This window comes from Chelon labrosus, assembly GCF_963514085.1.
Source record: "Chelon labrosus genome assembly, chromosome: 23".
Classification (NCBI taxonomy): domain Eukaryota; kingdom Metazoa; phylum Chordata; class Actinopteri; order Mugiliformes; family Mugilidae; genus Chelon; species Chelon labrosus.
Window position 1 is genome coordinate 18,826,568 of NC_140356.1, and position 13,825 is coordinate 18,840,392.

The 13,825-nt window shown below is 45.8% G+C and overlaps 1 protein-coding gene across 6 annotated transcripts in view; it reads left to right on the forward strand.

Annotated features, from left to right (window-relative positions):
- The window catches only part of celf2 (cugbp, Elav-like family member 2), a 206,192-nt gene that overhangs the window by 118,272 nt on the left and 74,095 nt on the right, over positions 1-13,825 (forward strand). For all 6 annotated transcript variants that reach the window (XM_084573498.1, XM_084573499.1, XM_084573501.1 and 3 more), the window contains one exon: positions 4,843-5,039. In XM_084573498.1, the coding sequence (XP_084429624.1) occupies positions 4,843-5,039 (197 nt within the window). The remainder of the gene's footprint in view (positions 1-4,842; positions 5,040-13,825) is intronic.

The window sequence follows — 13,825 nt, forward strand, 5'->3', positions numbered from 1 at the left end:
AAAAACGATTTAAAGAAATGTTGATGAGTCATCCTGCACACGTGGGCGTGTACTAATTTTTGCACCCAACAAGATGTCTTTCCCTCCCACCTGTCTCTCCTTTACCAACTGTCTTTTTCACATCTTTCAACTGTGGGTTCCTTTTCATCCTTCTCTTCAAGTTAAGGCAACTATAAAGAGCAAAAAACAACAACAACAACAAAAATCCTTCCTTCGGCCTCTAAAGGTCCCATGAATTCTAATTCATGTTTTTTATGTCTTGTTCTATACATCACTTATACGCTAGTTTCTGGCCCAGCAACGACAGTCGTTACGTTGGTATTACCAATTGTATTTTAGAGTTTGTAATTTTCTAGAGAACGATTTTCTAGAGAAACGTTGATGAGTCATCCTGCACCCGTAGGTGTGTACTAATTTTCTGCCTTTCCCTCCTGCCTCTTTCAAATCAGTGTTTTGGTTTTTTATTGCCCACAAATTTTTGGTTTGGATTCAATATAATCTGTATCCTGTCAATTCAAGGCAACTACGGTCATTACAGTTGGTATTAACAGTTGTATTTTAGAGTTTTTAATTTCCTACAAAACAATTAAGAGAAATGTTGATGAGTCATCCTGCACTAGGGGGCATGTACTAATTTACTCCCTTTTCCCTCTCTTTGACTTACTGGTTTCTGTGTGTGCAGATTTTAGTTTGGGTTCAGTTTCATCTCTCTTTGCTGCAACAACAACTAAAAAATAGCATCTAAACATAGTGGACCAGTATTGTTTACCAGACCATAATGAATCCAAGTGACCTCTGGACTGAATTAGCAGACAATGTCGGTAAAAGCTTCTTCCCCATTCCTGGAAAATGAGCCTAATCGGTTTCCTGATGCAGCATTAACGCACAAATTAGAAAACGGCCAAGGTGCGCCCTTGTAAATCACCATTAAATATTGCTCAAGCCCTCGTTGATCACTGTCAGCTTGCACATGTGCAAAAACGAAGCCTAAACATGTCAGTTTCCACATATTAAGTGCAGAGCAATTTGAGGAAGGGGTGAAGAAACCATGTTCTCTGTTACTGCCTTTCTTTTCCAGTGCTTTCAGTTAAAAACGTGGAGAGCATTGGAAGGGTAGAAATCTGATTACAGTGAGGTTAGCAGGTGGATGGAACCGTCCCGGCGCATAAATCTCGATAAATTGTACATACGCCAAGTAAATAATACAGCTTTCAAGGTGTCTGTGAAGGTTCTGAGTCGTCCAGGTCATGATTTATCCAAAGAAACTGAGCTTTGAGGAACTGTACGAGTCTCGTTGCCTTTCGTTTGGCGTTTTTGGATACAGCTTTCAAGGATTTTGAAGTTTCAGTCCATCCCTTCGGTCGTTATGCTAAGCTGCTAAGCTACCATGCCGCACATGTATGGATTGGTATTGATCTGTTCACTTCACTGTCTAACCCTCACCTTAAAGCCAAGTATTATATTTCACAAGACGTGGAACACTTCCTTTAATCGCCGTAAAACGAATATATAAATAACCCTCGTAAGGTTTTATGGTCAATATCGTGCAGCTGTAGCTCGGCTAGCAGCTGCTTCAAAGACGGACACATTTTTGGTTTTATTTTTTTTATTTATTTTTTTTTTTATTTCTGCAGCCCGGCTGAGTGCACACGTCCACACTCTGAGTGCAGATCAGCCCTCAGTCACGGCCCTGTGCTGCAGGGAGTCCAGAGTGATGGAAGCAATAGTTAAACCATTAAGGCAAACAATTGGCTCAAATTGAGAGGGCGAGAGAGAAAAGAAGAGGAAAAAGAAGAGGGGAAGAGGGAGGGAGGGAGGGCGACGGAGAGGCTATGGCAGGAGTGGATCCACTCAACGACTTAATCTGAGCCCCAGGACACTCTCCTGCTGAGCTTTCACACGTTTGCACACAACATCTACACACACATACTAAAGCTCTGTCTGCCTCCAATAGCACCTTGTCAGTCTTGGCCGGGGGGGGTCGAGGGGGGGGGATGGAAGAGGCGTTCATTCCTTTATAGTAAGGAGAGTCACCTACTTCCAAAACACCTTCGGGGAAAAAAAAAAACTGAGCATGCAATCTGCACAAGACAGCTCTGTGAGCATTCGTACGCCCTTACGGCCGCTGGTGTGAAGCTATTCATTGTCTTTTAGCGAGGCAGGCGGAGGGAGCACAGGGCGGACAGTGTCCCGGGCGAGGGAGGCGCTCCTCTGACACCGGCTATTGTATCGCCTCCCCCCGTGGACTCGCTCAGTCCCGGGCAGGCCTCGCGCAAACAGCCAACAATGAGGGATTGTCTCCGGCCGTTCCCCCTCTTTCTGCTATTTAGCTTCCACACATCCATCTCTGTTGGCCGGGTGCGTGTGTTGTCAGAGGGTGATGTGCTGCAGTCTGAACCCAGCGACCGACCGCCGCGGCTCGTCCGATCGCCTTCGCCGTTCATGTGCCCAAACATCAGGCGGTGATAGGGGCAGCAGCAGCGGCGATCCTCCTCAGCCCTTTCCCTACTCCCTAACCTATCCCTTCTTTCCCATCACCCTCGGGGCTCCCTCGGCGGCCCGGGCCCCCCCCGCGCGATTTATCGGCCAGCTTAGCGAGCAGCAGTTATCGCCTCGAGGACTGTTAGCACCGGTTCGGCTCGTTGACTCCTTCTCCGGGTTCTGGCGTTTTATTTGACATGTCCTTTAAGTCCTTTAAAGAATTGGGCGTTTCTGCCGAGCGCCTTGGCTCTTTCTGCAAAAGATGGATGGCCCGCGTTCAAAGGTCTGGATGTTTTTTGTTTTTTTCTCCCTCCCTCCGAGTCTCTCTCTCTCTATATATCTCTCTTTTCCCCCTCCCTCCTTCCCTTCCGGGTCTTTCTCTCTTGCCGAGCTTTATGGGGTGGTATTAGTGTTGTCAGCTAACCAAGCTTCGGGATTTGGCTTTGTTTTGTTTTTGCCTCTTAAGATAATGCCGTTTCTCTCTCCTGCCGAGAATAACAAAAGAGAAAGTGGAGCAATAAAACAGCACAGCCATTGACTTTGGTTTGGTTAAATTGGTTTTCAGCCATCTTAAATAGACCACAGGCCTTGATGGCGGTGATGTGTGTGTGTGTGTGTGTGTGTGTGTGTGTGTGTTTGCAGCCGTGTGCATGCGACTGTCCTCCAAAACGTGGTCACGCTTTGCCTCGTGCATGCTCTCCGGTCTCGGGCCTTGCCATCGAAAGCCTTTATTCGCTTTTATTCGTGGCGCCGTAGACACCACAGCTCGTGTTAGTATTCCGTGCAGATAAGTGTCGTCGCCGCGGTGTGAAAGGGTGAAAGCGCCTCACCTCCGTCGCATGTGCGTTCCAGATGCGGGAGTATAACCGGAGCGATCGGCGTGTAAGCATCTGTGTCCTGTTAGCAGGGCCTGGAGGTTTACTGTACCGGTTCTGCAGCAGCCTAATCCCACCCCCAGCTCAAAACCCTCACATTAACATGCCGCTTTATCCGCCAGCCATTCACAAATGCGCACAGAGATGCATGCAGTGGCATGCATGGCAGGTCAGCATGCATTCAGGAAGTATCTCAGCTCTGTTCGCTATAGTTCACACAGATCTCAAAGCGACAAGTGCATACGATTCGTGCGCTGCTCTCGTTGTCGTGGGGTAAAATAAAGTCCTTCAGTGTGACTTTAACCGACATCCTGATCCATGGCTTCATGTCTTCTATCAAACATCCACTTTTATCAAAGTTAAATGTCAGTTTACTGATGTGTCGGGTCAGAATATACATTAAAAATCAAAAAAAAAAAACTTTGCCTGCCTCAGGGGGTATCGGTCTGTACAACCTGAATCAAAGCCTGCAAGGAGCTGCAGAGGCACCAAAGAGAATTCTATTAGCTCTGACGGAGTTTCAGTGTCCCGCCGGCGATGGTCTGATTTTCCGAGTATCAGATATTGGGTTTGGGTGTCCTACTATTTATTTTTTTAACATTTGGCATGTTTTTCCTTTTCCTATAATTATATCAGCTCTGTTCACTGAAAATCACGTGTACCCGATTTAAAAAAATAATGGAATTTCTCCAACCCCGTGACCCCCTGCGCCGGTTTTTGTTCGTACTGTTTACAGGGTACAAGCAAGCAACTGGAATAGTTTTTTCAGGCATGACTCGGACTATTTAAATATGAATTTTTGCAATTATGTCATCGGTAGTGACTGAAAAGACTGACAGATGAGCTGCAGAGCTGAAAACCAAAGCTGCGAAAAGCTAAATCCTCTGCTGTGTCCTCTGTTTGTCTTTTCACTTTGGTTAAAGTTTAAAGATATATAAGCGTACAACATGAGGTTTAGATGTTAAACACAGGTAAATATGAGTGTGAACAATCCAGAGCACAGTTTGGGGACTTGCAGCTTAAAATGATCATGCAGCGTATGGTACAAAGCTGCAGGGCAACACTGTTCTCCAAGAGTTTCAGATGACGCTTTGTTTGTGTCTGGTCCGTATTTTTTTGGAATGTCGAATTTGTTTTTAAAAGCAGAAGCAAAAACTGGAAGAACAACTGAATTGAATTCTTAAATCCAAACACAAAACATATGTTTTCTCATTAAGTTCTCTTATCTTTTTTCTCATATAAGGGAATAAAAGACAAATTTGCTGCTTTTTGAAAGTGAAAATCAAATCTACTTTAAGCCTAAAACCAAACTTGAAACACCAAAAAGTGCACGGACCGGGTCTGAATGGTTATATGCGACTCTGATTTAGTCCAGTCTACCTACAGCTTAAAGTAAATATCACCGAGGCTAAGGCTTCCCGTGCGAAGCGTCGACATGGCGTCCTTCTTTTCGATCTTAACGCTCCTCCCTCCCTCTCTTCTACAGTAACGGCACGGCCGGGAAGATGAACGGGGCGCTGGAGCACTCGGACCAGCCGGACCCGGACGCCATCAAGATGTTCGTGGGCCAGATCCCGCGCTCCTGGTCGGAGAAGGAGCTGAAGGAGCTGTTCGAGCCGTACGGCGCCGTCTACCAGATCAACATCCTCCGAGATCGCAGCCAGAACCCTCCACAGAGCAAAGGTACTAACGCTCACTCTGTGTTCAGTTGTTCATGTTCCTCCTTTGCATCTTCTCTCCTTGCTTGCTTTGTTTTCTTTCCTCCTTTCCGTGACGAGTTTCTTGCAGAAGACACATCCAGCCGTACCAACGTACACCAGACACAAATTCAGAAAGCAGACTCTGCACACTCGCTTCCTCTCCTCACAGTCAGTCAGTCTTTCGAGGGCCGTCCCACCTATTTAATGGCAGAGCAAATGATATATGTGCAAAATTACACGAGCAAACACATTTCGTGCACCATTTGAAGACAAAGACTCGCCCCGCCAGACTTACACAGTCAATTGTGCGAAACCGCATGATTTGCAGCTATTTTCTCCCGTTCTCCATTTTTTTTCCTCTTTTCCTTTGATGAATTCGTCAAGTGCGAGAGCAAACAATACAGACAGCGGCAGCGGACGGGCAGACAATAGCGTTGCCATATTAACGGGCATCAACCGGAGTGGGTGCTGATGACACTCCTGATGAGACATGGAGGAGTGGGAGGAAAGTGAAGAGAGAGAGAGGAGAAAGGGAGACGCGCCGCTTCCATCCGGCTGCTGCAGAGCGAATTTGGAGAGAAGTTTAAAAGTGTCACTCGAAGCTAAGTGTGAATCAGAGTGATGGAGCGAATAAATGCTCTGATGGAAAAATTGAAATGAAACAAGGAGTTATCAGTTTTGGACGAGTTGATCTTCAACGTCGCGAAATACCCGCCGATGCTTTATTTAACGTTGCACCAAATCCTCATAAATCTACAGAGCGAAGCCCAAATTTCATACAAATGTAATATCTTGAGTTGTCGGATAGGTTGTGAAAAAAAAAACAAATTACTTCCAAATCCAGGAAGCGTGGCAGTATTTTTATTTTTTATTGTTTTCCGTAGAGGAGTCAGGAGGTAGAGAGTTTGGCGTGGTGTGTGACGCTCATCACTTTTGACAGCGCAGAACTGGGTTCACGTCCAGAGTCACATGTGTGATTTGGTTTAGGTTACTAGGACACTTGGAGCATGGTTGGAGGAAACATTGTGGGTTTGGTAAAAGGAAAAAACACAAAAATAAATGTTGAGGGGAAAAAGTCATTCCTTGTAAAGATTCAAATCGGAGTTGACTTTTTAAAAACCACCAAAGATCCCTTCGTTTCCCTTCCCATCACCGAGCGTTCCAAGATGAATGGAACGGAGTCGAGGTCCAGATGTGGATATGGTAGAAAGAAAAGGGAAAGGTTCAGGCAAACAAAAATAAAAAAAAAATAAAAAAACAGACTGGATAGGAACCTGCACCCCCATGGGTCCCCCAAATGCACTAGGACCCATGCTCAGGCTTCCAACAAGCTAAATCTTACATGATATATAGTGTTTTTCTATCTTAATGCTATTCAAGGCACTTTACAATCTTTCTCATTCACTCATTCATGCACCCACTGGTAGCAGAGCTTCTGTGCAAGGTGCTAGCATGCCAATGGGAGCCATTTATTGTGTGATTGTTAATAAATTTATAATCCAAATGGAATTTACTACAAAAAAATAAAAAAAATTGCTCTCAGCCAACTATTCCCAACATGTCACAGACTGTATAAAAAGTGGACGCCATGACAGCTCTTCTAAAAGTGAAACCAAGGCAAGTATAGCTCCCCCTGGTGGCTGGCTGCAGTATAGTGCATATAAGCTCCACCCCCCTCCATGCTAGTGGATGGGATTTGGGTCTTAAACTAAAACACTTAACTTTTCAAGGACGGTTTCTGTCATGTTAGGCAGCATAAACACTTTTTAGTTAGTGATTTGATGCAATTTTACATGCAGTAATTCATATGGCCACAAGGGGCGCACAGTGGCGTAAATAAGTAAAAGCCCGACTGTTGTTGTCGTTTTTCTGGTGAGAATTGCTCGTTTCTCGTGAATGTAATGAGCTTAATATTACTTTTTCTGCTGTTTCACATTCATTTGGGCCAGCCCTACTCTTGATGTTTATTTACAGGGGGGCTTGCTTTTTCATTATTACTTTCAGGTTTTTAAGAAACAGTCTGGAAAATCAGTCTGCAGGTGAAGTAATAGAAAAATTGAAAAGCTGAATTAAATTTTCACGTCAGAAGAAGTCCTTCACCTTCCTGCAACTACGCTCTCCACGTCAGTCTGCTTTTAGTGTTTCCTTTTCCTCCCTCTTCTTCTTCTTCTTCTTCTTTCTGTCTTTCCTTCTTTCTTTCTTTCTCCCTGGCGTCGTCTCATGCCGACTGAGTCATACGAGATTATGAAAGCCCGGAGACAGCGTTCTGCCAAGACCCAGATCAACTCGTTGCTACACACCGACCCACTCGTCATGTGTCTTTGTTTGTGTGCGTTCTTGGCCTTGAGACGACTCCTTCTCTTCCCACCAGCCTCTTTTTCTTCTCCCACTTCTTCTTTCTCTCCGCTCCATCTGAGGGGGTGACGGGGCCACAGTTCCTCCTCCTGTCCTTCAGCTCCTTCACATCTCCTGCTCCGTCTCCCTCGAAATGAGTTGTTTTTGCGGCTGATGACTCAAGAGTATCACTCATCACTGGAACAAAAAAATAAATAAATAAATAAACCACAGCCACCTATTATACCGTACCTTTCATTTCTCTTACTTTCTTTTTCTGTGCCGTGAGGTGAAGTGTATTAAGAGGAAATGTAGCATCTGATTGGGCTCTTACTGGCCTTGTTATGCGAAGGCTCCGAGCGCTGCTGTTGTTGTTTTCTCACAGCGAAGTAAGCCTCCTGGCCTCGCCTGCACTCGCTCGGCCAGGGGGAGCTGCGACGGCACCCTCGCCGGCTGCACTGCTGTAATTTCGCCGGTGTCAGGGAAACCGTGGCCCCTCTCCTCCCTCGCCGTGTTTATTTTAAATTAGCGACGGTGTTGTTTGAAAAGGATCGCGGCCATTTGGGGCAAATGAAGCCACTCCGGCGCCCCGGCGGTGACCCAAGCGGCGCTCTCTCCTTCCTTTGTAGGAGTCGCAGTTTGGATTTAAATGAGTTTGTTAGTCCCTCCGAGACGCGGGGAAAGAAGTTTCGCGGCTGCAGCAGCGAGCCGCCGCCAACTTTTCTCTCGGATCCATTTGGATCCTCATTAGCCGACACTTCGGCGAACTCCTAGCCCGAAAAGGAAACATCAAGAAGTGAAGAGATGAAAACAGCAGGACGTGGTGGTAAACACTGAATTACAGAGTGGAAATTTGGAAAGTACAAGGAAAAACTTTAAATTAAAAACTCGACTCAGAAATTTGTGGAGGATTACACGTCTCAGTACAAGAGACTGTTTTTCTGTCTCGTATTTTATGCCAGAAATAAGGTCCAGGTTGTAAAAAAACGTAGTTCCCCTTTATGTATCCTAGGAAACCAAGACAGTGGGTCAGCATGAACAATCCCAGGGACCAGGAACTAGCTTCATAATCTGAGATTAAACTTTTCCAGGCTATCTGATGCTACTGCTAAAAATAATCTGTTTCAACAAACTAAATCTGTACCTTCGCATGTTTATATCTGGATAGAGGTTTGTTTTGTCTTCTCTTTGTGTCTCTTGAAACTTGACTGGTTTCACGTCCGCGTCTCTCGTCTTGTCGTGTACTATCTGCTCTCTTTCATTTCATCTTATCAACGTTTCCGGCTTGTTGTTGTTGTTGTTACATTTAAAATGGCAGTCAGACTCGGGCAGGCGTTAGACCGGGACGGCTATGAATAAATTAATGATTAATTACAGGACATCCGAGATAAAGCCCCCGCGACTTAATTCGCTGCCTGGAGCTCCGCGCCCGGAACACGGTTTCTCACGTCGGATCGGCGAGTGGATATCTGTGGATCAGTGTAATCCCCCTCGTCTTATTATTGTCGTCACATGACGCTCGCGAGAGGCTTCTTCAGACGCCTGACAAAAATAAAACTCCCCGAGCGAGCACATGTCATTTTCTGAATCTTTTTTTGGCGTCAACAGAAGCTCGTCGTTTCCAAATCTCGTATTAGCTTGGAAAAATACATTCCGCAAATACTTTAAATGATCTCTTAAAGTCTGTTTAGGGTAGTTAGACGCCAAACAGTAATCAATCACAGATCAGCACAGGATCTGAGCTCGGTTCCTCTTTGCAAGTATTTTTTCCATCGTGCAGAATCCATTTTGCAGTTTGACCCAGGTGTGTGCACTTAGCTTTCGTGTTCATGCTGACTAGGGCAGTCTGGGGAATATCTCGGCGCTACTGTTGGTTTAATGTGTTTGGAGTTAATAACCAGATGAGTGGATGAAGCAGGAGGAGGAGAAGGAGGAGGAGGAGGAGGAGGAGGGGGAACGAGTGAGAAATGGAGCAATTTGGCATTTTGTGCTGAGAGAGAGAGATAGAGATGGAGATGGAGGGAGAGATAAAGAGGGAATGAGACAGAGAGAGCCAGAGGGGTAAACAGAAAAACGGTCCTTTTGCTGAAACACAACCTTAAGCGCCGTGACGGGTTTGTTGCAGAGTGTGTGTGTGTGTGTCATTTATCTTAATGATACGACATCGGCCACACGAGCCGCCGATGTCTTCATTAAGAGGCCGAATCCAACCGAAAAGCCTCCGTGCGCAATTTGACCTGGAAATAAGTCAAAAATCTAAAGAAGTATCACAAAAGGCCAAAGGGGATGTGGATGCAGCGCAGAAAACAATTTATTATCGTCATGATTCATGGTCCGTTTTTCAAATAATAGGAGCGAGTTGGCTTCTGCTCCGGCTCGCTCTAATTTTGTCACAGAGTGATTGAAAGTTTTTTTTCCGCTCGTCCTGGCAGATTCGCTCATTAGCATTAATTAGCCTCTTTTCTTTTTCTCTCGGCCGACATTTTGACTTGTCACTCCGGGGGGAAAGGCGCAGGTGTAGTAATGATGGCTCAGTTCCATTAAGTGACCGTGAACCGGCACGCACAAAAAGAAAGAAAGAAAGAAAGAAAGAAAGAAAGGACCTTCTCCAGAGTGGAATGCAGCCGTAATTAGGACACCTGTTCAAGCCAAGTCAATGTTCTCTGCGCATTTAGTTTTCTGCACTATTTATACTCTCAGGTATGTAGCTAGCCGTTGAGCCGTTAAAGGCGCGCCTCAGCATTCTGGGAAACTTTGTTTTCTAAAGCGAGAAGCTCGATGTGTGTACGCCAATGCAGCTACAGCTAGCAGCTAATTAGCTCAGCTTGGCTCCAAGACTGGAAAAAGGAGGTAGACGCCAACCTGATTGGTGACATGCTACGACTACTTGCACCCATCAAGAAAGGGAAATGAAGCTTGTCTTTAATCATCTGCATTGGAGGAAGTTAGCGAAGGGTGGATGTTGGGGTGGATGGATGGGCCAGAAACGCCTACTAGACCTTTGTTTGTTATTATAACTATGAATGGTCAATATCTTCCAAATCTGACTGATCGGAAGTGTGTCTTTCTAGATTTGATGGGTATTTGTTGGACTTTAATTTGGATTTGCTGTTGGCTAAAGCTTGAGGCTAATATCAGTTCTTCCCAATAATTACATCATTAAGCCTGTAAAACAATTAAAGACTGATCAGAGCTGAGCTTATTACAGGTGGGGTTATAAGGCAATTGTCATTATTTCCATAATGAGTCAATTAGGAAGCCATTAGGAATAAATATCGGCCACAGTATTAAAACCACTGCCAGGAGACGTGAATAACATCAACCATTTTGTGTCAATGCAACATTCTGCTGGGAAACTTTTGGACCTGCTACTCATTCATTGATGTGGATGTTACTTAGACATGTAGCACCCACCTAGACCAGACCAGGCACCCCCACCCCATAGCAATGACACTCCTTGATGGCAGCAGCCATCCCCAGCAGGATGCAGCCACAAAAACGCCTAAAAAGATGAAAGAACAGCTCAAGGTGTTGACCTGGCCTCCAAATCCCAAACTGATCAAGTATCTGTGGGATGATCCACAGATGCCAGATCGGTGTATGTACGTTTGAATATCTGTGTTTGAGCTTAAGTTGGTCAGACTTTGTTGGAATTTGAACCAAGCAGTTCCTAAATAAGATGTGTTTGGACTGGATTATTCTTGGCAAACAGTTGCATTTAAAGGCCTGTGTCTTCATTTAAAGTGGAATAACATCAATAACAATAAAAATATATATATCGCGGTTTGATATTGTCAGTTGCGGCGCATTAGTGATTCGACCTACGGCCAAAACATTACAGCTGAAAAGACGGAGACGAGAAGGGCCACCCGTAGAAATATCAAACCTTCAAATCTGATACGAGAAGCGACGCGCTGTCAATCAGGCGGATTGATTGACAGCCGATCTCTGGGGGAGAGCGGGAACCGCAAGACGCCACCGCCGACCGTTTTAACGCCAAAGATAGACACGAAGCTTTCCTCTTCAAGTGCAACAATAAATGCTGCCGTGCACCGCAGTAGTTTTCAACGCCTTGAACACAAAAAGCTGGAATCAATACCGAGGCCTTGAGAGGCTATTATTCCTCTTAATAAATGTTTGACCTGGGACCTGGTCAGCCTCAGTTTTATCTCCTCAAACCTGAAATATCATCTTGATTTCTAAAATGAATAAACAGCTCACATATCCAGTTGTTGGATCTAGTTTCAGGCCTGGAGATAAAACACATGCAGGCAGATTACAGCGTCTGATTTTCGGTCACTGCTCAGATCCAACCCCCCCGCCCTCCCGGGCTACTTTGATGCCGCATCCAGGGACCACCAACGCCCCCGCCCCCCCGTCCGACGGCAGACATCCGCTCCGCCGGGCCAACTGTATCCTCTCGCTCAGCTATGGCAACGCCGGGGCGAACACTCCGCCGTCCAAGACAATTATCTGCTCTAATGGATCCAGTCGAGACGGGCCCGACCCGAGACGGAGGATTTATTTGTTTCATTCTTTCCCAAAGCAGAGCGGCCAATTATATCGCCTTAACTAGGCGTTAGCTCTCGTAGCCGGCTACCCAGGCCCAATTAGAGAGCAGCTGCAGGTGGATTTTAATGGGAGATTGTGTGTGTGTGTGTCTGTGTGTGTGTGTGTGGATCCTCTTCCCTCTCTCTGTTTATACTTTTGCATGCCTCAGCGACACAGAGAGTTGCTTGGTTATGAGCAAAGTTGCAGAGCTGGAGCCCCCCACCCCACCCCTCCTCTCTGTGCACTCTTGGGTCGGCCAGAACGAGGCTTTGATATGAAAGCGGCCTTGTTGTTTTTTTTTTTGTTGTTTTTTATGCAGCGAGGGGAGGGGGATGGGATTTGTGAAGGTGGGGGTGACATTGGTGCGTTTCCAACCGAAGTAACCAGTGGATTGTGTAGATTTGTGAAGTGCTGCGAGCCTGGACCGCTTCCCGCGTTAACAGGATTAGAACATCAGCCAAATGCCCGTCAGAGACGCAGCATTGTTTGAAGCCATCCACTCATCCGCTTCCATCTGACAATCTGTTCTTTATTGCGCTGTCAAACTCAAAATGTGTTTGTTTTTTTTTTTGCTGTCATTCAGCGGCTCTTTGACGCACGTAAATTATACACATTATGGAGCTTCTTTTAGAGCGGAGGCGGCGGCGGCGGGGGGGTTGGAGACCCACGCAGACCCCCGTGCTGGCGGTAATTTGCAGTAGAGTGTTGTTAATGCATGTCAACGGTTGAGAGGAACCCCACGGGTCAATGTGGAGGGGGGGGGGGGGGGGGAGGGGGGGAGAAAAGGAACCGGAGCGATGGAGGTGAAGCTCTGGGATACTCTCCGCCCTCCACCACCTTTTCCCCTTTTAATAAACCATACCCCTGCCTTCCTTCACTTACGTCTGAGTCAACCCCACACCTTTGTGTACGGAGCAGAGCAGCAGTTGGAGCAACTAGATAAATTTCAGATGCTAACACTTAAGTAACAGCAATAAAATAACAATTCTGGGTAAGAGCGCCAGATGTTATTCAGTTAAATAAGCGTTGCCTAACCTGAGTCTACACCTAAGCAACCATTTACCTGTTTCGATCAGATGGAGACAGGTGGTGTAAGCCTTTGATAATCCATTCAGGAGATCATTAGGGTTAGGGTCTCTCTGGTTGGAGAAAATCCATTCTCTCTGAGCATGTTTTATCCTTGTGGGGTAAACATCAGGTGACGAGTTTCCAGGAGGGACAGAAACATGGAGGTATTAAAACAAGATGAGTCAAGCTGGAATCCATGTTGAAGCAACGTTGGAGACGTGGAGACATCTTGGTTCTACTCTAGCAGCTCAGTGTTGGAGAAAAAAGGTCCACTTCTTCTGTTATATTTCTGGTAGATTCAACGCTCCACAGCAGGACGCACTGCAATTTTGTCAGAAAAGCTCCATTGTGATTGATGTTTTGGGGTATTTAAACACATACTGTATATCTGGGGTGGCTCAGGAGGTAGAGCAGGTTTCAATCCACATTGTGGACCACATGTCCAAGCGTCCTTGAGCAACACACTGAACCCTGCTTTGCTCCCAGCGCCTAGTATAGATGTAGATGTGTCACTGTGACTGGAAAACGCTTTGCAATATGTAGTAAAGGGCTATATAACTAAAGACCATTTAGCAAAGCAATGTTTTTATTGCATATTTGCTCACACAAGCCTAGCAGATGTGACCACGAACAACCAGGATGGCCTCAAGGTTTAGAGTCTGCTGCAACGTCTTTGAAAGATTTCCAAAAGAAATGTAGTTTCTCGCCACTTTTCGGTTCCCACACAGACAGCCCAACATTTCATACCTATTATTTTTTAGTTTCAGCAGAATGTGTTTCATGATGTAGATCTGGATCGGCACTGCAGATGCAGCA